Source organism: Anabas testudineus, chromosome 13 (assembly GCF_900324465.2).
Source record: "Anabas testudineus chromosome 13, fAnaTes1.2, whole genome shotgun sequence".
Classification (NCBI taxonomy): domain Eukaryota; kingdom Metazoa; phylum Chordata; class Actinopteri; order Anabantiformes; family Anabantidae; genus Anabas; species Anabas testudineus.
The window spans coordinates 16,006,259-16,033,327 of NC_046622.1; the positions used below are offsets into that span (position 1 = coordinate 16,006,259).

At 39.7% G+C, this 27,069-nt stretch overlaps 2 protein-coding genes across 3 annotated transcripts; one reads left to right on the top strand and one right to left on the bottom strand.

Moving 5' to 3' along the window:
• LOC113147731 (tRNA-dihydrouridine(20a/20b) synthase [NAD(P)+]-like) lies at positions 1-5,684 on the top strand. Of its 2 annotated transcripts, XM_033326319.1 has the most exons (13): positions 1-477; positions 589-710; positions 874-991; positions 1,081-1,203; positions 1,389-1,619; positions 2,678-2,685; positions 2,999-3,092; positions 3,220-3,320; positions 3,555-3,702; positions 3,843-3,978; positions 4,077-4,179; positions 4,314-4,414; positions 4,797-5,684. In XM_033326319.1, exons 1-13 carry the CDS (start codon positions 386-388, stop codon positions 4,830-4,832), a joined length of 1,413 nt encoding a protein of 470 aa, XP_033182210.1. In that variant the 5' UTR covers positions 1-385; the 3' UTR covers positions 4,833-5,684. The 2 variants fall into 2 exon arrangements, with proteins under 2 accessions (XP_033182210.1, XP_026223091.1); XM_026367306.1 differs by lacking the exons at positions 2,678-2,685; positions 2,999-3,092; positions 3,220-3,320; ... (3 more) ...; positions 4,314-4,414; positions 4,797-5,684 and adding an exon at positions 1,735-2,078 and having other exon boundaries at positions 1,389-1,615.
• Positions 5,484-26,475, bottom strand: LOC113147722 (solute carrier organic anion transporter family member 1C1-like). The gene is made up of 15 exons (XM_026338903.1): positions 26,140-26,475; positions 22,143-22,309; positions 18,201-18,342; positions 15,059-15,191; positions 14,827-14,936; positions 14,597-14,743; positions 13,883-13,981; positions 12,801-13,049; positions 12,089-12,253; positions 11,285-11,480; positions 10,769-10,934; positions 10,204-10,376; positions 8,301-8,365; positions 7,993-8,110; positions 5,484-7,676 (listed from the first exon to the last, which is right to left on the bottom strand). The coding sequence occupies exons 2-15, from the start codon at positions 22,230-22,232 to the stop codon at positions 7,457-7,459; spliced, it is 2,073 nt and encodes a 690-aa protein (XP_026194688.1). The 5' UTR covers positions 22,233-22,309; positions 26,140-26,475; the 3' UTR covers positions 5,484-7,456.
• Positions 26,476-27,069: the final 594 nt, after the last annotated feature.

Consider the following 27,069-nt stretch of genomic DNA (forward strand, 5'->3'; position numbering starts at 1 on the left):
TCTTTTTTAAAAAACAACAAAAATATATATAATGTGGTCTTTTACAACCTTAACCAGTTAAAAACCACGTACGATCTTTCTTTATTTAAAAAAAAAAAAAAAAAAGAAAGAAAAACATGAAATGACGTAGTTCTTAACACACGCCCACTTTTCTGCCGCATGGTGGATTGAGGAGCCGGACTTTAATGTCGTTCCGGATTAAACCTGGTTTTTAGTAGCATCCCCTCAAACCAATGTGTTGGATTTTACTGTCTTATTATTTCGTTTTTGAAACAATGGAATAGATGTCGGACGAAAGGACCCAACTTTTAACAAAAGTCTGATCTTGGATATAAAGCTAGTTAGCTTGTTATGCTAACTGGCTATCCGGTTTTACTTAGGAAGTATGAAGACTTTTAATGGAAACAACAGTATTATGGACATGTTTGAAAAGGGAAAGGTCCTGAAAATATGTGCCCCAATGGTGCGATATTCAAAGTAAGTGGCATAGGTTTCTGTGTCGGTGACATTATCCATAGGTCAATGTTGTTGTGGTACTACTTAAAAACACACACGGCACATTGTTGATTCGAGTATTGTTCCCTGCAGACTTGCATTCAGGACCTTGGTGAGGAAATACAGTTGTGATATTTGCTTCACCCCAATGATAGTTGCTGCTGATTTTATGAGATCTGTCAAAGCCAGAGACAGTGAATTCACCACCAATGATTGTGAGTACGAACATTGCTGTGAAGGTTTATTACCATTATGGTTTGCACTTCATGATCAGGGTCAGCATTTGTGATGTTTGTACAAACTGTCTTATGGCTGTAACGTCGGGAAACATACAACAAAGTTTTGATTACTATTGTTTTTATGTCTTTTCCTTATCAGGTGACCGGCCACTAATAGTACAGTTTGCTGCCCATGATGCTCAGACTCTGGCTGATGCTGCCTGTGTGGTAGCACCTTTCTCAGATGGAGTTGACCTCAACTGCGGCTGTCCACAGAGGTTCAATTGCCTGTTTCTGTTGTCATCTCTGTGTTTTATTTTTTCATTTTTGATTGTAGGCTGTTGGATTAACTTTGTTATGTTTTTAGATGGGCCATGTCAGCTGGGTATGGTGCCTGTCTCATCAACAAGCCTGAACTTGTCAAAGACATGGTTCGACATGTCAGGAACCAAGTGGACAATCCAAACTATACTGCATCCATCAAAATAAGGTGATAACAATAGGAGCCTGTTTGACATCCTAATAGAGCTAGAATAATAAATCTGCAAGGCTAATTTAATGTCTAGACTTGTTTTGTGGCAAATTGTTGTTAATAGAGTACAGTTAATTTAAGTTAAGTTAAGTTAAGTTAAGTTAAGTAATAATAATAAAGGGAGACATTCATTTCACCCATAGAATTCACAAAGACATGAAGCGGACTGTGGATCTCTGCCAGAAGGCAGAATCAGCTGGTGTGTCATGGATAACAGTACATGGCCGTACAACAGAAGAACGCCACCAGCCAGTCCATTATGATGCCATAAAGACGATCAAAGACAGTGTATCAGTCCCCGTCATTGCCAATGGGGACATAAAGTACCTCCGTGATGTGGAGTCCACTCACCAACTTACTGGTGTAGATGGTAGGTTTGCTTTTAGCTAGAGGGCACTTTTGAACAAGTAGACTAGAATTTTACAGATGCAGAAATGACATTGTTTGCAGTGTGTTAATTCCTTTTCTTTGTTTGGATTTGTTCATCAGGTGTAATGGCTGCACGGGGATTGCTTGCTAACCCTGCCATGTTTGCAGGCTATGAAGAGACTCCTTTGGAGTGTATATGGGACTGGGTGGACATCTCTATAGAGCAGGGAACTCCGTTCAGCTGCTTTCACCACCACCTTATCTACATGCTGGAGAGGGTTAGCTCCCAGCCTGAGAGAAAATTGTTCAATTCTCTATCCAGTACCTCAGCTGTAATAGACTACCTCCAAAATACATATGGGTCAGTGCATGAACTGGGAACATGAGCATATTAAAATGTGATGTATGTAATTTTAACATGTAGTATTTTATTTTTTATGCTAAATAAACCTGTAATCTTTTAACTACATGGTCAGTGTCTGTTTTCTTTAGGCTTTAAGTATGCTGTAATAATAGTGCTAATAACTGAATGATCAGTTATTAGTGTGTCAAGGGTACAAACTGAGGTCTGACTTTTTTTCTCCTGAGTTATTGAAAGATTTAAGACATGGCAGCTATAAATAAAAAAGTACTATTTTGTAAAAGTCATGGTCATAATTAGACATGAAGCAAACATGATACTAGCATACATTATGCTAAGGAGATACAGACACAATGACAAATCTTTAATTAGTTTTAACATTTACCAGCAGAATAAATATAGATGCTGAATCAAAGGGAACAACACAGAAATGTATTTCAATGCGATTTACTTTGAAAGGGAATAGGCCGGAAGTATTACAGTTTGCCTTCAAAGTAAAGTCGAAATATGTGTCATCATTTTTATGTAAAACTAAGGGGAGAATTAGAAAAACATAGGCCAATTAGCCAACAATGACATCTTTTGTAACCACATTAACGTTTGTTAATGAAATGCCGACGTAAAGATCATTTGGGCGTGAGTTTTATTATGAACGTCAAGACCGGAAGCTTTGTGCTATTGGCGCTGATGAATGTGGAACAGGAAGAGAAGCAGGCGGTGAAAGTTTGCTCTGGTCTGTTTCAACACTCTGCTAAAGTCACCGTCTTTTACCCAGTACTCTGTCCATTTGTTGGTAAGTTTTGCATAGTTATCGCTAATTGTTACATTAATTTAAATATCGTATTACCATTTTATGCCAGCTGTGAACACGGTGGGTTAGAAGTTTAAAATCTATTTGTCTAAAGACTCTGTCGACAGTTGTCAGCTGGTAAAAAGCCACATGCACCAGCTGGTAACATATGTTCTTTACATGTGAGGATTCATGTCTATTGATCCTTTGGCAGGTTATCTGACCATCGACAGACATGACGTTGCAGTGGACTGCTGTGGCCCTCTTTCTCTATGTGGAGATTGGCATCCTTGTCATCCTCTGTTTACCCTTCATCTCCGCCAAGAGGTGGGTAGTCATGCACATCAAGGTGTGTGCAAAGATATTGTACTGCCTTGACTGTTGCAATATAATGTGTAGTGTTGTACTTTTGTATAGCTTCTGCCCCTGAATGTGTATGCATGTGTGCTTGCAGGTGGCAGAGTATTTTCCAGCTGAGGATCTGGAGCTTCATGGCGAGGTTTTGGAACAAAGTGTTTCTTACCATGATCATTGTACTGATTGTTCTCTTTCTTGGTAAGTTTAACAAGGATGTTTTAGGATTTCAGGCTGCTATTAACAGAATTTGGGGGGGGTGTATTGTCAGATGTTTAAACCTGAAAGACACATTTCACATTAAGTCCGTTCAGCTGGAGCCAAGGTGTTATAGGTTAAATCCTGAAACTGAAACCCATATGAAGACAATTCGCAGATGAAAAGACAAGGCATGCAGTTAAACCTTACACTTCTGCTGTGTTCCTTTTTGTTTAGATGCAGTCCGTGAAGTGAGAAAGTATTCGGTTAAAGAGCTTGGTAGAGATGCTAAGCTGCAACCAAATATGTTTGACCACCTGCACATGAAGCTTTTTAGAGCCCAGAGGAACCTTTACATTTCTGGTTTTGCTGTCTTCCTGTGGCTGTGAGTCTTTCTTCTCATATGATACGTGAAGGACATACACAAGATACCCTAATTGATTAATCAATAATGAAAATAAGTGAACTGCAGCAACATCTGTACTTTGAACTAGGCCTTCCCCTAACCCCTGTTTATTTTTGCAGGGTTATGAAGCGAGTGATCACCTTGATCAACCAGCTGGCATCAGTGTCTGGGAGTACAGCTGCTCTTCAGGCACAGGCTGAGAACGCTAACCAAGCTGTTAAGAAATACATGGACGACAACAATCAGCTGAAAAAGGTATGCTCAACACTGGGATAATTAATGATTGTGAGTACAGGTGGCTGATAAAGACCTGTATTTTATGTTCTTTGTGTTCATGTCATCATATGTCTCAGGCTCTGATGGAAGGGAAGGGTGATAAGGCAACTGCAGAGGGCATGGAGCTGTTGAGAAAGGAGGTGGAGAAGCTGAAAGAAGAACTGGAGACCACAGGAGATGGTCAGTATTGATGTACTTGTCCACTGTCAACACGTTGTTTCGTGCCGCAACACCTTTGCTAGTGTTATTTACTTAATTATTTATTAAAATTTTAAAAAATGTGGTGTGATAAGGTGTAATTGTTTCATTTCCAGCGCTGAAGAAGTCTCAGTCAGAGGCAGATGTCATGAAGAAGCAGACTGAGGGCCTGGCCAGGGAGTACGACAGGCTGCTGAAAGAACATCAGGAACTCCAGGTAATGCTGTGTGGGAAACGCAGCAGCATTGTGACTCGTTGGGTTATTCAATACCTAGACATTCAAACTAATGAATATGAGGCATAACTTCTCCATAATTAATGTTTGAAGAAGCCTGTGAATTTTATCATCAACTCAAAAAAGTGCCAGGGTTATTTTTAGCTGTAGAGATATTGAAAACAAATCCCAGAAGTGTGAAGCATCTCACCTAAAGAAAAACAGCCTATTGGATTAATAGTAAAAACATGGACTAGATTATAATTAATATTTCTTTCAAATGTGTAGTAAAACACTTGTCCTGTCTCGCATTGCATTAATTAGGCCTTAAACAGTATCATTAGACTCTGTCTGACATTTTGTTTTCATTTTTCTGTCCTTCCAGAATCTTCAAGACAGTGGAAGCAAAAAGGATGACTAGTAATGACTAGTAATAGTACAATGATTCAAGTGTTTACACAGGAACATAGCCCAAACATAAGAGCGCCACTGCTACACCTGCTTTACCTTCACATAGTGGCGTATCACAGAAACTGCCTGCTCTGATGTACGTCTGATATCAGTAATGCTTTTAAAGCATGATGTTAATTTTTATTAGGGCACCAGACTGGCTTTTAATGAATGAGTAATATTTAATGGTTTCCTGTTTCTGCCTGATGCAGTGTGACTGAGAGGATTGCTTTTTCAAGTGCACATACTATCTGGGAGATAACTGTGCAGAGTAATTGGAGAAATTGTCAGTAATTGTCCCAGGTCTTATCACAGAGCACTTAATATGTTAAAGAAATATGCAACAAGGTTAGGTGGTGTAGCTATGTGCACATTGTAGTGCAAGATTAGTTGAAAGTTAGAGCACTCTCTCACTGTGGAAGCTATGACTGTATTTTGATACACCTTCTGCAACTATTCAGAGCTTAATACCGTATGTGAATTCAGCATGTGCTTGCATGGCTGTGCAAATAGTTATTATATATTAGTTATATTTTCATCACATTTTGGTTGTGTTTCAGCCCATGTTCTATATTTTAGAACTTGTGAGGGATCATATGCTTAAGTTTTTTTGTTTTTTTTATTTTTGACCTGTACATAGGACAATCTGCAGTATGGGGCTGTGTGCCCTTTTCCTTATTTCCATTACTTTTTTATTTCACTGTGAGAGTTGAGTTGAGTTTGCAGTCACCAGGTGTTTCATTGTTTTCCAGTGTTTACCACAGTTCCAGGTCAGGACACAAAACAGCAGAAATACCCACGGAAGTTGTGTTTTATTCTTATTGTTGGCAAAAATCAAATTAAAGTGCCTTTTATGTGGGAGTAAAAAATATTTTTTTGTTTGCTTTGTGCTCGGAGCATTCAAACATGGTTATATTAAAGTATGTTAAAGTATTTGACTAAATAACACCAAGACATCATTTCAATGGATATTAAAAGTTTTTATTTTAGTATTACATGTCAGATATTCTTTGAAATTTTACAAAAATAATTCAAGAAAATTATTTACATTCTGATTTCTTTAATGCAAGTATTTGCCTTACATTATTGAGATAATGACTTCCTTCCTTAATACCTGTCTGAGTCTGTACTCGTGGCCACCTGTGCCTGAAACTGAACCTGAATTCAAAAGACAAAACAGTCACCACATACTATAATTTACCAAAATGCTACATATTCATTTTGGAAATAAAGTCTTACAAATGATAATATGCTATACATTTACAAAGACAAAAGTATTATTTCTTTTAGATTGACAACAGCTAGTCGATTGATTTTACTTTGACAGATCATTTTATGATGAAATCTGATTTTAGGACGAAGCTGTTTGAGCATAAAATTCATATAAAGAACCTGAGAATAGACCATGGTGTATGTTTGTGGGGTCTGTCAGTTAATGCACGCACAAAAATACACACAAATAAACACTGACCTGTGAAACATACGTAGAAAAGGCTCCAGAGGTGGCTTTTATACATAAGCAATTGTAATGCACACCTCCTAGCCACACATGCTATGCCTCTTCAAGGGCGCAATACATGGCAACCACCAAACATGAATGACTATTTAATACCAGGGCCTGTTCAGGACCAGGCAGATATTTCGGAGCAAATTCAGTCTAATGGGAACCTTCACTAGACAAACAGGCCTCGCTAAAATACAACTTTCATTTTTGATGAGTCTGAGTAGCAAAGGAACATGTTCACATCCACAAAGAGCACATCACAAACTGCAATACAATCAGTCTCAATTTAGGGCTTAAATGAATGACAAAACCATCAGAGTCAGTCAGAAATGAACACCGAGTCTGAAATGTAAAAGTAAAATGAAATGTTAATCAAACGTTAAGAATCTGACAAACTATCACTGTACTAACAGTAAGACAGGTGACACACACACACACACACACGATCTACTGGTAACTGTTGCGTGAATGAGGCACAGATGTCAAATCACCAGCTACCGAGCTTTTTGAAAACATCCTGAAATGCGCGTTCAAACACAGATTTCCACACCGACCCGTCTTTTTTTTTTTTCTTTCGAATTCTGGAAAGATACCCTGTCTCTCTTTAACATTGTGCCTCTGGTTTTTAAGGCCACTTCTCCTGTTCAGCAACAACTGGTGTCAGGAAGAAAAAACATTTGAAAGAAAAATCCTAAAGAGGCAGCTTTTATACGGTGCTGGTGTTCAGAATGATCCTGTTTTTGCAGTAGTCTGTACACAGTCACATTTCTTATCTAACCCTGTGTCACCAATAAAACAACAAAATACTGTTATAGGTTTCTTAATGAAATATAATAGCATGTACATTCAAGAAATATTTCAATTATATCAAATTTCTGTCCAATTAGCAAAGTCTTCATATGTCCAGTAGTACAAATATAGAATTTATGCAAGATGATTGGATACGTGTGATTCCCTGCAAATCTCATTTGTTTGTGATTACATGTGTACTATATCACTCTGTACAGACTGTGAGTGTATATGTATTTGTGTGGATCTATTCACGTGCGGTGCGTGTGAAGGAGACTAAAGGGTCAGTTCTGCTGGATGCGTCACAGCCGTGTCTCCCTGTCTGTGTTGCTGTCTGTTGAGTTAGAAATCGCAAACTCTTCCTTCCTGAGTGCCTCCAGCTCCGTCCCGCCATTGGTCAGAGCTTCGTGAATGGCATTTCTTTCCTCCTCTTTCAGCTGCCGGCTGAGCAGAACGAAGCCCGGGATGCACATAATGAACGAGAGAGTCCGCAGGCTCAGGGTCAGGCCCAGGTATGCTATCCTGAGAAGCAAGAGAAATGAGAGAACATATGTGTTACAGATTGCCATTGTTTTCTTAAATAATTTTAGAAATAATTGGCTAAAACACCTCAGTCAACTGAACTGGAAGTTCATTTGCAACAGATAATAATGAAATCCTTGTGAAGCGTGAGTCACACTGAATCTAAATGTCAAGCCAGTGTTCAGGTTTTACAGAGTTTGAGTCGGAGGAGTTAGTTTCAGTTAAGCTGTAGCACTCATGCTGCACAGTTTTAAAGTACCTTAACTGCCTCTGCTCCTGCTCTCTCCCCACCCTGAATGTCATGCATGAGTTTTACCTGTAGGCGGTGGTGTTGTAGATTCTACAGGCTCCTATGCCTCCACACCTCTTCTGACCCCATTTCAGACATGTGGTGTCAATAATTGCACCAAAGTAGATGGGTGCAGGGATACCGGCTGTACGACCACAAACATTTTTACAATTAGAACTGAATGAAGACAATCTGTTGATGTTCAGAGTAGTTAAGTAGTTAAGAATTTTATTGAGACCCAAACACTGAAACTTGGTTTGTACTTCGTACTTCAAGTGACAGAATGATTTAGAAGAAACATAGGATTTTAAACCAAGATAAGCCAAGGGTCTTACCAAGGGTGCGTGTTGCCAAAGCATGGAAACCCAAGGCCAGAGATTTCAGCTGTGGTTTGATGCACCTGCATCAAAAAAAATGTAGATATTGTTCAGGAAACGTTATTAAAAATGTATCTGCAGCACCCACAAAAACACACTCGAGGCCACATTATGTAATTTCCTAAATCCAATTATATCTTCATGGCCTCAGAACCTCCGAGCACTCCTGAAAATCAGCAGAGGAACGACGAAAGGACTGAGCAGACATGAAAAGAGACAGTACAATTTTATTTCTGTCAGCCATGGAATCCCAACAGGATCAGCTGATTTGGCTTTAGGAGGTGGTATCCATGTTTGTGTGTTCACGTGTGCGTGTGTCATATCATGTAAGGTGGGGTGTGAGCCAGCAGAGAGTGCTATAATGCAGGAGGATCAATAACTAGTTCACAATACACAGGCTAAATGTATTATGTGTGTATTTAACCTTGGTATTTTATTTTTATTTTAATTGATGAGTAACAATATAATCTACCTATCTGGTCTACCAGCCGAATGCTTCTTGGTTGTTACTTGTGTTGATTATCATCAACTCGTGATTTTTAGCAGTGAACCACACACAACATTTCACATGCTCCACACAAAGAGCTGCGTCCCTGCCATACTAATCTGGCAGTGTCTTTCACGCGAAACCCTTTACCAATGAAACTACAGGATGGCACCCAGTTGTCACAGTGCCCTTAAGCAAAATGACTGGGAGAGATGCAGCGCTGATTGTCCTCACCCATTTCTTCCGTATCAGAAAGGCTTCTGTATCAGTAAATGAAAAAAGGAGCTGTGTTAACTTTTACAGCCCTGGGCAACGTTTAACGACATCGATAACACGACATCAAGATTCGTGTTTGAGAAATGCAGCATTCTGCAGCATCCTCTCACATTGCACAAGCTTCACATTGAAAATTCACCAGGTTTTGTGCTGGACATCTCCAAAATACCTGCTGCTACACACACTGTAGTTTAGCTTTTTGTTTTACTCAACATGATGTGCTCTGTTTGTAGAAATTGTCTGTTATCGTGGTTAATATAAGAAAACATAAAGGAACATATCCAGTCATTATGTCAAGAAATGTAAATCCTAAGACTGAAACTAGACTATTTTTACACAGTTTGTTTGACAAAGCCACTGTTTACACATGTGACGCACAGACACAAAGGCAGACACAAACAGATAGTGATTGCCAATACCATCTATAAATGGCCCAAATCATTGTCTCTGAATGCTTTTATCCCTAAGGAAGCAAAATAAAAATATTCACTTCCCATGATTCCGGGAAACAGGCAGTTTAAGACAGACTCTGGGTCTGCGAAAAGGAGTGAGGAGCAAACACAATGCAAACAAATGCATATAAAAATCTAAAGAATGTAAACATTCATTTCCTTTCAGAGTAACTGAACAGATAAATAAACACAGTGAACGTGTCACCAGTGGACTCTATAAACATCTATATATTATATTAATGTCACAAACATTTGTTGGCTATGAGAGCTTTTGAAATCAGCACCACCTCACCCAGTTACAAAGACTTATCGGCGTCATTAATCTTGATTAAGTGTGCCAAATGTTTAATGAGCATTCCTACAGAGCCCCAGCATCCACGTTAAATGACGTTTTGATCTATGACTACTGTGTATCAGGTGATTAGTGTGTTAAATGTGCACAAATCTACTAGACTGAACAGTATGTTAAGGCTAGAATGCCACTTTTCACACCATATCCTCTACAGCCACCTGTCCTACAAGCCTCTTCATCTTGGCAAGCATCACGCACGTGTTTAAATGGAGGTTGCATAAGTGAATCTAGACTCTTATAACCCAGATGTATGCAGGGGTGTGAAATCACTCTTTATTTTGACTTAAATCTGACCTGATGAGGAACATGTAGCCTGGTGTCCCCCCGAGGGAGATGATAAAGGAGGTGATGACAGAGAGAGCCAGGAAGTATGGGAACATCCTGTCACAGTCGTCCTTGTGAGGGCACTGACCTGTAGTAGCTGTAAGGTTACCAGCCACACCGACACAGCTACAGTTAGAGAAGACCTGGAGAGACATGCGTAATGACACATACACACGTGACATAGACACACATGTAAAACCATGTGTAAAGCAATGCACACTGTATTTTCTACAAATAAACACTGGATGTGGATGTAGCTACAGTGCTGCAGTTATCAGTGTTTAATTAGTTTCTGCTCTTTAGTGTTGAAGCAAAACAAAATGACACTTCAGTGAAACATGAAACATGTTCCCTCAATCATACAGTACCATCAACAGACCTCTGTGGCAGCAACAGTGTGTTTAACTGAACTGTAAGTTTAGTAAAAAAGCATGTAATAATCTCGAAGCTTACACGCAATAGTATTATATACAATGAATGTCCGCTATTTTCCATGAGAAATATCTTTCACTGTTCGAATACCTTGTCAACTTACTGTGTTTTTCCCTGAGCCAGCAGAGCTGGTGCAGCCAGCAAAACAGGGAGAAACATAAGTGATGCCATTCGCTCCACAAACTGGGTCCCAGTCACTCACTGAACACATACAGTTTGAGTTGCAGGTTGTAGACAGTAAGTGTTTATCATAGGAGACTGTATCCGTACTGGAAGGAAGAGGACAAGAGAAAAGGACCAATGAGAGTCAATGGCTATGAAATTGCAACTATGTACTAAGTTATACAGTACTTTTCAAAAATCTTAGGCCACCAATAGATTTGTTGTCTTGGCTGTAGGACGCAGAGCTCTGATTTAAGATGCACCAGTGAATTGGGAACCCGATCCTCTCTAGAATTATTTCTGCCTAGATGCATGTCCCTATGATTATATGGCTATATTACACTTTTCATGTTCTGATGTCACATTTTTACTTTTTAAATTGGGTGCCCACGTTATACATGCCCAGAGGCCCAAGGTTTCATCATTAACACTAACATACTATGTGATTGCGACTCACCTGTTGTATGACAGCGTCACCCCAGCTATTTTGGCGTTCTCGCAGCTCATTGCAAAGAAAAACAGTGACAGGATGTAACCGATCAGAGATGTGCCAAAAGCAAACTTGGCTGCTCCCATGATGTTCAGCTTCAGTCTTTTCATCAGTAGACCCCCAGAAAACATCCCCAGTGCCACAGCGGGGATATTGATCACACCTAAGTTAAAGAGAGACAATGACAAACATAGAAATTGATGTTGAGCTACGCTTGGTCATCGTCTTTTTTACTCTAATGAAAGTAAAACTACACAAATTCCCCGTCACATTGATCAAAAAGGAGCCCCGCTTTTTTGTGGTTTAGCTTCTTCTCTTACAACCTTCATTTAACATCAGTGTGAAGATGTGCTATTTTATTTATACTCATGCCATTATCTGGTCACTAATATTTCATTCTCTTTCAAATGCAGCCAGTCTGGTCAGTGCCTGCATCTCCTTTGATGGCACCGCATGAACCTTGATGGTTTTTATCTTGTGTTATGACTTCATTAGATATTTTATTTCATATGCAGCACTCTTCAAATTCACAAAGCTCCCATCTCTGCTGCTCTGAATTAGATCATAGCCAACCCAGTTTCTCCTTTCTTACATTCTCTCTTCAAAGGCATGGTTCTGCTTCATTCAGCAAATACCATAAATTATTAGTGGAAATGTTGACTGGTGAAATTGTTTATACTAAGCACCCAAGCAGTCATAGCAATCAACATAGCAAAATAAAAATCACTTGGTCTGTTATGATATGATATATACATGGGACATGTACTATACCCATCAGAAAGTTGGCCTTTGATGCAGACTGCCGGAAGTGCTGCTCAATGTACTTAGGCTTGTAGGTGACCATGCCAATTAGAGAGTTCAGCTGGATGATTGTAACGCACAGGTAGATCAGATACACGGGGTGTCCCAGCAGAGTTCGCAGGGTTGGAATAAAATCTGTAGAGGGATAACAATTCGAGTTGAAAAACACATTGTCTGATAATGTTAAAGATGTGATATCTCTAATGGTGACTGCTGAACACAATCGACTCAACTGTAGATGAGAAATAACTAGGAGCACTATAGAGCTCCTTTTTCACAATCTGCTGTTAGTTTCACATGATGCCTGTGGTTGACAGAGGAATGCACCAATAAAGGCTGTAAAGATGACTAATATTAAATAAACAAACCTAATAATAATCAAGTTATAAGTAATAAAATGGTTTATGATGTCTGTAATGCATATTAAAATTTTTTTAACTGGCTTCTATCAAGAAAGACATTTATTACACCTAAAGAGCATGCACAGTGTGTTTTCAGGAGAAACACTGCATGTAAACAAAACTTTTGTTTACACCTTTAAGTCACAATTTTTTGTCAAATTGTGTTTCAACTTTAAAGCCCAGAAACACAACCCCAGAGAACACAGGTTTCCAGATGTGGAAACCCTTAAAATTGCACACTTAATTCATAAATGACTGAAAACCTCCAAATCTATCTTTACCTTTGGCCATCTCTATAAAACTCGTATGCTCATCTGCTGGATACTTGTGCTTGAGCAGGGGGGAATCTTTGATGAAACTCTTCTGCTCTGCTGTACACTTCTCTGGGCTCTGGGGTCCAGACACGGGTAGGGAGCGGGGCAGGAACCAAAATGGAATGGCAGACAGTAGGGTAATGACCCCAGCTATGAGGTAGCCCAGCCACCACGCCCCCACCCAGCGGGCATCTGCTGGTGTGATGGTGATGGTTTCTGTGTGGAGGGTACAGACGGTGAGAGGTAGTCATTATTGCATTGGTCATTGTTTCTTCTTTTTTGTTCCAATTGGCTTCATAGATTTTCAAGATAAATAAACCGTGCAATAAATAAAAACAACTTAGGTGTAATATATGCTTAAAAAAAACAAGAAGGTTATATTTCTAGACCAAGCCTCAAAACGCATTTCACAAACATTTAGCCTTTATTCTACTGCCTTCTTTGTCTTCTCTGTTTTTTTACGTACTCTATTTGATTATAGTCTACAGGAGCTTTTCCCTGCTTCTCTCTAATCTGCTCTCATTCATTAGCTAACTGATGCTTCTCCTGTACCTGTCCTGACTCTTTGAATTGTGCACACACTGACTATGATCCATTTGTTGTTGTATCTCATAACATCAAGCCTTAGTTTTATGAATGAAATGACCTTTTTAGAGAGCACACATTTAGGCTTCTAATGGTAGAAAAACAAAGGTGCCACTAATATCATTACCAAAGCCTAAGTTCCATTCAGTCGGAGAATTTTAAGCCACAATACTGTGACCAAGACCCAGAAAGACCCAAAACCCAAACTACACAACTCCTATATTTTTATTTCTGACTAATTTTACTGTCTACAAACCAAACTATTGCTTTATACATGTAGTGCTAACCAGTAATATGATGTAAGATGATGTAACAATAAACAAATGGTTTTCAAATCCATTCACATTATCTATTTACGAGGGTAGGATGTGAGGTTATTGACATCAAATACGTCTAGACAGTTTGCAAATTTACATAAAGGTCTGGCTTTAAAATACTTAGAAAAACAGTTTGTTTAATCTCACCCATTTTCACAAAACCAATGTCCACATAGATTTTGGCACAAAGGGAGCCTAAGAGGTATCCAAACACAGGACCAACCACTGAAATGGTCTGCACACAGCCTAATACAAGGGAAACACACCCAAAGAAACTGGTTAGAACTTCAGCTAGACCTGAGATACTGTAGATATTACAGAGCAGTACACAAACATTTTAGCACACATTTTAACTGTGTTTACACTACATACAGATTTAGATCTGTTTTAAACACTCATTGTTTGGGAAATGCTAAGTAAGCAAGTTCTTTGTTTTTTAGTGAAACTCATAATCTGCCGCTGTGGGATTTACTTCACTGCTCCCGTTTGAGCAAAATGATACAGTTGCACACGCCCTAGTTTTCGGCGAGCACGGTATTGTTGTGCTTTCTCCTTCATGTGGGGATTGAAGTCCAATTACTTATTGTTTTATTCAATAAATAGGGGTGTAACGTTTCTGGAACAGAAACAGCAACACAAACATCCACAGCATTGCGTTCCAGTTGCGGAAGACAGAACTGTGACACACAACCCCAAACTGCTTATTAATGGTGGAGGTATAAACAGAATCAGCAATGCCCCAGGATTGTGCAAATGTCATATTATTATTCATTACTTATGATAATATTGTTATCGCTAGTCCATGCAAATGTCCATTGCTTTTTAGCACTATCTCTGTACACTCAGACATGACCTTCTTACCCACATACAGCGCAGCATTCTCCTCAGTAGCAAAATCATCTATATAAGAGATCCCAAGAGGTTGAACTGGTGTCTCTCCGATCCCCCGCAGGATATTTCCCAGGAGCACATAAATCCACATAGACAGATTTGAATCACCTTCACAACCTGGAGAAAAAGACAAGTGCAATCAAACATCTTCAACTTGTCTACATTGTCCACCGTGCACATGGAAGTATGTAAACACTTACCTTTGGCTTGCACTTCTTTTTGGCTCAGATTTGTTGGTGAGCTCACATAACATGGAGAAGGGTTAAGCGTTGAGTTGTCTACCGACGGCACGGATGTTTTATATTCATAACTGTGCACGAGATACAAATGGAAAATGTTGAAAATTGATTTTATGTTACTGTAAATGTGAAACAACGTGACACTCCAAATGGAAATATAGTCGTGCAGCTGTTATTGGCTCCTTTTACTCACCGTCTAATAATGAAGTGAGGCAGAGCAATGATGAAGGTGCCAATAGACATCAACACACAGCCCACCGCAATTATTTTTGGCCGATGGAGCTTGGCCCCAAAGTAACTGACAAAAGCTATCACCAACAAGTTACCTGGGAGCATGGGGACAGATATTTTTTAGATTTCATTAAGTAAACTAATCAAGAATTTGACATAACAGAATTAATCAATATAAATAGTTCTAATATAATAATATAATACATGTATAAACACACATACACATTGTTATAGTACAGGCATTTTGATATACACCGTGCGATGCCCTCTCCATTAAATGTTATCCTCACCCATAAGACATTTATGCTCCATTATCTGCAGCAGCAAGTGTGTTGGCATGAAAATTAAACAACGTTGGCTGGGAACGTGGTCGTGTCTCTATTGTCACCTTTCAGCGCATTTTGTTTCTGATCATTGGCACGGAAACTCCATTGTAAATGAGGTGGAAGACAGATAAGCTGGAAAGACAAGCTCGTGCCATGTTGCCTGACCTTTTTCTATTGCAAAGGTTCATTTGATAGGATGACGTCAAACCCCGCAACAATCCTTCAGCTGTTGTCGCGTACGTGTGCGTGCATGTATGTGAGGGAGAGAATGGAGCCTGGAGAAATGTCAGTCAATTACGAGCAAATGTTAAACGTGGTTATAACAAATGCTGCTGATGAAAAAAAAAAAAAGACAGATGACAAGGTACTAATGGTAATTACAAGGTTAGTGATGCACGTGCAAGAACAGTAAGCACAGAGACAACTGTAGAGGAGATCTCTTCCCTTCAAACCTATTTCATTATGTTTGCTTGAATTTGTTATTTTGATGCACCTCTCCTGCATTAGAATCATTTTCAGATTGAAAACTTTAGAAAAAAGTCCTGGGACAGGCTAAGAATATGAGTTATATGCTTGATGTTTCATGCAAGTGTGCATGAAATGAGGTCAATCAGCTGAGCTCATCTAGCTGGTATGATCCATCACTGTCACTCTCTCTCCTTTCTCAGCTTCATTATTCTTCATTTTATTATTTGTTCTCTCACTTTCTCTTCCCTCTGCTCTGTTCTCTCCATTCATTTCTTGCACTTTCCTTTTCCTTCTTTCTTTGCTCTTCGTTCTGCCCTGATCTGCCTCTACGTTGCCCTGGAAACGGTCCTATAGAAAAAGCTTGTTGCCTTGGCCACACAAGTGAAGCAGCTTTCACAAGACGAGGGGATGGAGCGAGAGAAGTCCAGGGTATTCAGCTCTAACTGCACTACTGGAGCTGTGATCCTCACCTTTTCCTCTGGCAGATACCTCTATCAAGGTATCAGCAGGTTGCACATGTTATTGCCACACTGTTATTAAAGAAACATGCTAATTATTCTACTATTTGCTATTGTGTCCATCTAAGAGGAAATGCTGATAGTGGATGATTTGCTTGATGCTTTTTATCTTGTATGAGTCACGTCTCTTTGGATCTCAACTTGGCCTACTATGTATAATTTATAACTTAGCAGAGACACTTCAGTTAAATGGATTAGCCTTACATAACTGACCTAGAAACTGATCAGGGGACAATCAGGGAACACGCTTTGCTGAATGGCAACGAGAATTACTCACTGTTCAACCAGAGGTTATATAAAGTATGTATAGTATTTGTGGCCCTTATGTCCTTCACAAAACCATTTCAAAGCATATATTGAGGTGCCTGAAGGTTTATGAACCCATTAGAATTGTCGCTATTTCTGAATAAACAGGACTTAAAACTTAATCAAATTTTCCTCTAACATGGTCCTAAAACTAGATAAAGTGAACCAAATTAAAAAACTGAGACAATGTGGTAAAATGGTATTTAATTACATATCTCTGTCTTAGACAGAGACATATCTTTGTCCTTTATCTAGCTAGTTAGTGTGTATGATATCGTGGTTTGGGTTATATTTATGACTCCACAAACAGCGTTCAATTAATACTGTATAATTCAAGAGACAGTTAGCAAAAGAGTCAACATTGATGCAGCAGAACCAGAGATTGTCTTATTTTATTCCATGCCTTCTTCTTCCTTACCAGAATTTGCAGATGTCCCATAGCTCTCAACTCTCCTTCATGGATTCATATTTTGACATTAAATTGAATGTGACTAGAGCAGATTTGCTGTAACTGAGCATGAATGTTATACAGCACTATAATATTCACAACACTAGGGTGACCTGACTATTTGGGCCATGTGATAGAGTTGAGTATACACAGAGTCTAGCCCACACCGTGTCCTATGTGAGCAGGGGATAAAAATTATAATAATGATAATATATAAATAATACTTTATTAATCCCCTTGGGGAAATTCCTTGTGGACAGGCAACTGCATTTTAGGAGCCAAGGTTTCAGGATTCAGTGTCTTCAGTCGCCCCTTAAGTCGGTTAAAAATAAAATTTAATTAACTTATTTAATAAAATTAAATAAGTGGATGGAAGTGGGATTTTTCCTTCTTCAGGTGTTCAGGAGAGGTGGCGGTAAATCCTTGTTAATCACATCAGGTATATATGTGGATAAGGATATTGTAGTAGCGATCAGCGCCTTTTTTATCAGTTTTTCATCGTGTACTTCATTTTGTATTCAAAAACGTGTCCTTGTAAGTATGAAAGTCGTGTTTGTCGTGCATTACGAGAAGAGGGTGAATGTTGCATTTCATACATCTCTGCACACAACTGTACAGCACTTTGCCTGAAGGGTCCGTTTTGCCTGTAGCTGATTCACGTGTCAGATAAAAGCTGGTAAATGCCAACATTATTCCCATGTAAATTATTGCAAGTAGAAATTAAATTAATAGTATTAGTTATTACATTACAGAATATTACAAATTCAAGAGTCTGGCTGTCCGTAGAAAAAACAGACCTTGGAGCTTGTTATGTCCCTGCTCGACACTATGACTCACCACACACACACACATATCCCTCTGTCGTCTTCTTGGAAACCTGATGAATCCTTTATCTGTCGCTTGAATATCTCTTTTCTCTTTCTCTTTTTTTCATATTTCCGTCCCAAAGACAGAAAAAGAGAAGGGAGGGGGAACCCACGACATAGAGGCTGAAAACACAATAACAAAACGAGAGCAGTGATTGGCAGACCTACTCACCAATCTCAAAGCTCCCATCAATGACACCTATTAGGTAACTGGGGATGTCGAAGCGCCTCTCCAGCTGAGTTATTGTGCTCTTCATGTAGCTCCCCGACAGAGCCTTTGCAAAATAGGCAAAGGACAAAGCCACCAGAAACATCTGGGAAAAGAGAGAGACATGAGGGAAGGAAACAGAAAGAAACTGAAAAGATGATTGTATTTGATTATGCACAGAAGCACAAAATCACAAATGAGCAAATGCAGCATTTTAACCTAATTATCACTTTCATTAATCTACCAGACTGTGTGATTTTCTCACATGTTTTGTCCTCTGAGAATAGACAAAAAAGAGCCACTTGTGTGGCGTCAATACGGTTGCTACAAAGCATGAACTTCCCTCATTAACCTACTTTCACTAGTCCAACATTCCCTAATTAACATGTGAGAGCATACCCAGGAATAATGGAGAACAGACGAAGATGGGTTGTGGAGTAAGAGGAAAAGAATAGACAACTGGATACATTTATTGATAAAAGACTAATTCAGAAGTACTTCATGTTGGAAAGAGCTAGACATGAGTTCATAGCAATGAAACAACCAGTGAATATGAGGTTAATGACGAGAATAATGGAACTGAAGAAGGGTGGATTGGCAACTGTCACAGTTATGACCAAACCCAATCTAATAAACTAAATTACATAAAAACATTGATTTAATGAAGGCAGAAGTCCAAATTGCCAGATAAATGTAGTTTCCACATTAGCATGGAAGTAGGTTTAAAATCTACTGAAAGCCTGAAACACTTTTTGTTTCTGAGCTAAAATTAAACAAGATACCACTGAGAAAAATCAATGAGAAATGAACAAAATGACAAAATGACTTGCCTCTGACTTTTTAAATACTCTTACTAAAAGATACTAAACAGACTAGTTATCAGTACAAAGCTAAAAGTACAAAAACGTGGGTGTGTATTTCTATGCCAAACCAGTATTCATGTAAAATACCGTTTGACCACTGGGCCCAGCTGGGATTATCAGACTATGCCATTTTTAAACGACCTGTGCACCTTTAAACTGATCTAACATTATTCCAAGTTGCTTTTAAAAGTGGGAATTTGTGTGTGTGTGTGAAAATTGCTGTAACTCCTTAATGATTTCTCGATTTCCTCAACATCTTGCATGTTTCATTTTAACTGTATGGTTTTTCCTTGGCCTCCCCACAACGTTGGTAGATTTCTCTTGGTCTCTTCAGCCTTGTTACCATTTCTTACTGTTGGTGACACTGGTGTGGGGTTTGGGATATGGCCCCTACATTTCTGCTAATGAAGTCTTGTCTGAAAGGTGGATTTTAAAGTTGTTGGGATGTCACCAACACCAACTGTTGTTTTAGACTTCGAAATCACAGCTGGACACACTGGTGAAACCTAAAAGGTAGAACCGAGGGTGGTGGTCATTTTAAACATATATTGTTTGAAGAGTTCAGTCTCTCAGGATCTGTGAGTCACACTTTCCAATACTTCTGCTGATGAAACACAGAATATCGAAAGATGGCTGAAGTGGGTCAATAACATTAGACCAGAGTGGAATGATAACATCAATAATGATACTGATGAAAGTTCAGTTCTCCACCTCCTTACAGAGGGGGGAGCAGCTGTACATTTTGATGCAGAAACCCTTGTTGAGAACAAGACCCTTGTTGAGATCATGCTGTCCACCAGCACTGGCTGCGGGGCATTAACCAAAGTTTCTCATCACATGTGCATTTCCTGAGGGAGGGGATTAACGTGCAAGAAAGTACTGTACACATACACTTACAATACATTTCCCTCTAAATCAAGGAAGAGGCTTTTCCTATTTGGTATGTCAAGTCTATCCTCTTTCATTGTGATGCTATAAACATGTTTTGTGACCAAATCAAAATGGTCTTGATCAGAGGTTTGTGTAAAACACGTGAATAATCTTAGTAATCCTCAATGGAAGGGATAAAGTGGAAATGTCGGAACATCCTGTGGTTGCTTTACAAACCACAGAGCTACATTTTATCAGCACCGGCCTTCAATGGGAATTAGGCCAAAAACAACTGTGTCACATTCTTAATTATATTATTCAAAAAAAAAAAAAAGGCAGTATGAGTGGATACAATGTGCTTTAGCCGACTTACATTTTTGTGCCAATGAAGCAGATTAACTTCTGCTGGTGCCTTAGTGGCTCATAATGATATTATTTGTCCCAAATAAACGAGTTACAGATATAGGTTATTAAAATGATTTTGATATTAAATATACTTTACTGTTGTGCCTAGGTATTTTATAGAATTTGCTCATCTAATTTGGGCATTGTGCTTTCACAACTGCTACACATCAGCCCATAACACAACTATCATTCATAACATAAGTTTGTCTCCACTGTAAAATACGTGTGTAAAGGTCTGAATCATCAGTCAGCAGCAAAATCCATACGATTCATTGACAAAACAAAAACCCTATGTTAAATGCGTGTGAGGTCAGCTGTACAACTGAAGGAGACAAATAAATGAGATCAGAACCAGTTTTCTGTCTCTATAACATCCTGCCTGTTTGGGATTTCTGTGACAATAGCATCCATTGTGACATTAACATTTCTGTACTTTGTTAAACAACCAGTGGCTTCATTGTGACTAGAGATCACAAAAAAGAGATTCACATTAAGACTGTGTGAAAATTTAAACAAAGCCTCCTTGTGACATGTGACCTTCTTTTGTTCTTAGCTCATTGATCCACCTAATACGCTTAGACTAACACAGGAGCCTGCTGCACACACACACACACACACACACAGTTTTCTGTTATGCGTGAGAACTATGTCAATAAGAGTATATATTAAATATACATTAAAACAATTTTAGAAAATGTTTACGACATTCTGACTAGCAAAAATGAATGAGAACAGAGGGACGTCATGGAAACACACTTCTAGTCTTATACGTAGAATTAACACGAACCACAGAAAAACAGTGAGCACCGGATTAGAGTCGAAACGGACAGTGCCATGTCCCACCCAGCCGGTCAGGGAGGCAAACAATTGTGAGAAGAAATAAAAGTTTGTCCTGCAACTGCAGTCTCTATTATGAAAAGCTGTTTGAACACCATTGTCTCAAATCACTTTCATGTGGGAAAAAGCAACAAGAGCGTCTGATCTCATTTAGGGGTTTTCTCGCTTTCAAGTTTCTGGCAGAAGACTTTTCTTGAAAAAGCTGTCTGAGACGGGAGGAGATGAAAAATAGGTCAAAAAGCCTGAGACAGTCTCCTGATAAAGTATTACACTCACCTCATGTTCAGCCTTCTTTAGTCTGATCTGCCCTCTGAAACACTGACATTTTCGGTACGCTGTCATTCGCCTACAGTATGTGTTTTGTTTTTTAACTCTAGTGAGGTGGTAATTAGCTTTAAGTTGTTGCCTCAAGACTTAAGACTAACATAGATGTAATGAACTCAAGAATTTGGCTGTGATGAAGCAGTTCTGTGACCAAGTCTGGTCCAAAGTTCCCCCTGAATGTTGTGCAGGTCTAATCCAGAGCTACAGGTTACTGCAGACTAATGTGGTCCAGTAGTGGTTAGTAAATCACTGTTTCACTACATTTTCCCATGCACTTTGTGTGTTTACAAAGTGTGCAACTGATGCAAATGAAAAATCCTTTAAGTGTGGTTGAAGTGGTTTTACCTAAAAGGAAGTACACCATGACCAGTTATGGAAGTGTTTTGGAAAGATAGGTGCATGACTTGTTTCTTTTAGCTTTCTACAAATTGTTTTATATTAAGACAGAGAGGTCACATGTTACAATGCAGCACTCTTCATGGGCAGCCTTGTGGAAGTGACCTGTTACTGTAAGAGAACATGTGATCTCCAGACACACGAAACTTCTCCAAAAGTGTCAGCTGGGCCTTCTTCAACCAAGTATTCATAAACTTATGTCTCTGTGTACCTTCAGACTGGTGCAGGAAGATGAGCGCAGTTCTCCGGCAGCGCTGTCACTGCGTCCATTCTCCTGTGTGCGCCCGGCTCGCTCCTCCATCCTCCAAAAATGTGTCCGTGTCTCCTTAGCAGAAGTCTCCCACGTAATGCAATTTCTTGGCACTGATGCATGCAACCCTGCAAATGGATAATTCAAGCATGTGACCCACTTCTCATCTGCAGCACACAAACAGAAACACAACTACCGCGGCAAGCACAGGAGAGACAGACACACAGTGTGTCCTTGTATTTGCACATAAGAGTAAAGTCACAACAGAAAGGTTAATGTGGAATGACACAAGTGATCACCTGTTTGAGCCACATCAGCAAAAACTCTGAACATTCCTACATGTGTTACATTCCTCACTGTACTGCATAGCTAGTCACTGACATCATGTGACCAAATACAATGAAGTATAAACCTGGATTGTGAAGTTCAGCACAACATAATCTTATTCCTAAGAGCCTCAATGCCTCAAAATCACATATGAACCACTTGACAATAAATCTGATTTGCTAATGGTGGAGTTCAGTTGCGTTGCTGACTTGCTGTCAGTGTGGAAATGTTTTGTAAAGAGAGTGAAAATGTGGTTGAATTCAGCCAACTGAATCCCCATAAATAATAAATGCTGTGTGTCAGAATCTAACCGTTACTGACAGCACTGCTGCTCTGATATATGCCTCTGGCACGCACGCTGCCGTCAGTCATGTGCTCATCAATTGCTCATGGATGAGTTAATGGGAAGACAGTGGGTGTATGTTTTTAATTTTTACAACATTTGCTAATTCGACAAAGAGGAAAGCTCTAGGCTTTCTATATCATGCAATTTGTTGAAACGTGCACTTGCAGCCGAATTCAACCTATGCAGCATTTACATGTTCTCCCCCCCCCAACCGCATCACATACTGACATGTCTTGTACCGACACTCATGGTACCCTTTGACACCACTATTTGATACCCCAGGAGTGGCACTATTTGATGCCAAAGGGATGCTGATGAGTGTCAGATCTGTCGTCATGGCAACAGTAATAAATGCTCAGTCATACAGTTTGGTTCAGTGTAGGCATAAGGACAACTGGGTTAGGGTTAAGAACAACCTCCTCGCCTTCCCTCTACTGTGGACTTTTGTGTTACCATTTCTACGCATCAAATATTGATGTTCCTGGGTTATTATTGTATTCGACTGACATCCGTGTATGTCTCATTGGGTCCCTTTATGACATGTCAGAGGACACGACAGAGCGTCATGATCTGATACCCTGGGAGTTAACACGGTATGGCAGCACCCATGCAGTGTTGCTGCTGTATTTTGTAGGATTACTGTTTATTTTTACTGGAGGAAGTATTTAGTTAGTTACTGAGTGCGGATCATTAGGTTGTTTGTGCTTGATTAGTTTGAGCACAGGTACAGTCCGATGAGGCGTGACACCTCGTGTCACCTCTTCATTCATTTCTTCTTTACAAGCCTCTTTCTTCCCCTTTCCTTTTCTAATTCCTCACACTGATCTGGCTCATTTCAGATATTAGCCCTCTCCTCCCCCACCAGTCCATTTCCAGGAGTCATGTGAATCAGTGAATGTAATAGCTCCGGGGGACTGGGTTAGTGATTCTATGAAACGCACTAACACAATATGCAGCACGTTTGAACTTCTCACTGAATGACTTTTCTGTCTGGAAGACCAGAACAGAGCGAAGAAGCTGGCTAATCACAACAGGTTTGACCTACTTATAAGGAATTAGACCAGCACCAGCCTAAAATAGGCCAACGTGGAGCAGAAGTCCTCAAAAGCAGTAGGATTTGTGAAATAAGGGGTAAAAAATGTAGTGTATGTGCGTCCTTACGTGTACCTCCAATATTTATTCTCCCTTGAACCTAGTTTTTTTTCACTCGGCTGTAGCCATAGTATCATTTTGTCTGTCACTCTTATGTAATGTCTGTTTTCATTCAGTCTTAAACACACAGCATGAGACAAACAACCTTTTAAACCAATGAGACAGTAAATGTATCTAAGTAAGAAAGAAATTCACCTAGTGTTGCAACAACTATACAGAATGAGACAAAAGAAAAATATTTTACAATCACATTTTAGTCTAAAGTGATGCTGGAAGGTGATGATGTTAACATTTGATGCTTGTCAACACATATGAACATCTATTTGTGTATTTAAAAGAAAGGCCTTTAAGTACAAATAATGGTATCAGTCAGCATCAGCAAGTTGTGCTGGTCATATTTGCTATAATTCAGCTTTTTATTTAATTCCATGTCAAGTACTGGAACCAGCGTGAACCCATGTCCAGCCTCCTCAGATTCTGAGGGTGGCTGTGGTTACAGGAAACCCCTTGTTGCACCCGGTGGGTGATTGACATGGATGTCAATTGCTGGCGAAAAATTAAAAATGACTCAGCTGTGAAATTGAACACACTGAAAAGGAAGAAAGAAAATGGCTGATATGCGACAGTTTGTACAAAAAAAAAAAAAGGAAACATGTTGATTTTGCTTCCTCCCACAGTCCAAAGACATGCAGTAAGGTTAAATGGTTTCTAGCTAGCAACCTGTCCAGGGTGTGCCCCGCCTCTCCCCCACTGACAGCTGCGATTGGCTCAAGCTCCCCTGCGACCCTTAACAGGATAAGACTGATGGATGGATGCCATTACAAACACCCTTTGTGCTACGTCTTCCGCCTTGCATACTGTATTGTCTGTAGTATAGTACGTCTCTGCAGGTTATGGTCTATATACCTCAGGGAGTGTTGATGCATCCCTTCTGGATTCTTAGCACGCTACTAAAGGGCAGCACCCTACTGAGAAGAAGCACTGGTTATATCTTCATGCCCACAATATTCTGTCAAACAAAATGCCAGGATGCCTTTTGAGAAACATTTATTTGTAACTTTCTTTTTTTGAATAAATGAATTTTATGTGTATTAGGTAATATCCAAAGTGGCACAGATTTAAATGCCCAAAGGTCAACATGCTCACTCAACACATTAAGCACAAAGCGTTGCCTTCATTATGGAGCTTAACTAGGGAAAAATAGTTAAAGCCCTTCTCCTTTTCAACACGTCTAACCACTGAGCTAACGCGGTCAAACACACACATGCACAGAGGAACTACAAGAAAGTGTTAAAATGAGGATTAAAGATGGATGTTTAGATTAAGATTTGCGGGGGTTGAGGTTGAGGCAATGTTTAGTAAGCAGATCCATTAGACAGCATCCATAACAGCTCCAACACCTTAAGATAAGAAATTATTCAGGATGTTTATTATATTTAGGCAATCAACTAAGATGACTGTGGTGCTACCTCAAAGAGCCAAATCATCCCAGTGTTTCCTTTTACAAAACTTTGTGACTAGTTGAAATCAATAGGATCTCTGTAGCAACTGTTTATTATTGTCATTTATAACTGTCTTTGTATTTGAGGAGTCAATAAATACCAACATGTTCAAGGTCATTGACCAATATGACAAATATGAGTAACAGAGATGAAGCCAAAGAGCTGTTTGCAATTGAGAGAATATAATCAAATCTGTAATTTGTTGACATTTCCAGAGATGTTAGAGAATTTAAACTTAACATTTAAACTTTGTCAACAAGCAATTTTCACTGAAGACACATTTGACAAAAATCTTTCAAGCAGAAATGTGAGGATGCCGCTGTCAGGCTCCTCACCCAGAAGACCCAGCAGATTGAGCAGGTGCCTCACAGCCTGTTTACTGTTAACCAGTAGAGTTTCACACTTCATACTGTATCAAAGCCTCTGAAATGAGGGTGTACTGTCTTATGGAGGGACAAGTGGCTTCTGAACATTACCTTACACTGCATTACATACATTAGGTTGATAGCAGACATTAAATAAACTGGGATTAAACGACACACCACAGCAGTCACCCTTCACTCTGTGCCACACAGATGAAGCAGAGCAAAGCGCGTCAGGCTGTTTTTGGGGGGGAAAACGCATCACTCACCTCGGTGTCCTCTGAAAGGCTCGACCAGTTGCGTGGGTTACAAAGACTAAACAGCCAATCGGAAACGCAGGTAGCCTCCCAGTAACCAGCTCTGGTCAAACTTCTCACGTGGATGAGGCGCCGTCCCTTATCATGGATGCTCTGGCACCGACATGAACCTTCAGAGTTCATTTCCAGACGACCTCATGGTAACTCTGTGGCAACGACAAGTCCGAACGAAATGGGGTTTTTTTATTCCTGCAACATGTCTTCACCGGCTGGTGTCTGGCACTGAGACGCAGCTTGGAGACACACGGTGCCAAAGATGCGCTCGAAGTGCGTGATCTCACACCTTCTCCTTCCTTGGACTGACTGCGGATAGAGAGGCTTCGGCAGAACAAGGTTACCCAGAGACGCAGCTCCCTCTCTCTCTCTCTTCCTCACGTCTGTCTCTCTCTCTCTCCATCTCTCTCTCTCTCTCTGTCTCCCTGTCTCCCTCACTCTCATTCAGCGCACTTTACCTGACCACTACAACCATCACACGCATTTACAGTGTTATGCATTTGCAGCACTGTGAGTCTGTAGGCCTACTTTAGACAACAGAACAGCTTTTTATTATTATTTTTTTTACTTTTTTATTGAAGAATGACTGTTTTCTGATAGCTGTGTACAGTCGCTGAGTCATGGTCAGTCTGTTTGCATTTACTTTGGATAAGATGGAGCTCATTTACTGTGTCTTTGTCCATTAAAGTCAATTCCTTTTGCTGATTTATTTCTGTGCCTCTGCTCCAGTGTACAATCAGCGCAGTCTTATGAATATCCGGTTTATTTCTTACAACCTTGTGTTATGAAATATCCACTTAAGCAACATTTAGAGGCGCAGGATGGGGTTATATAGTTAAGTTGAGGATTTACGACGTTGGGGGGGTTCGTGTTGTTCATTTCATTGTT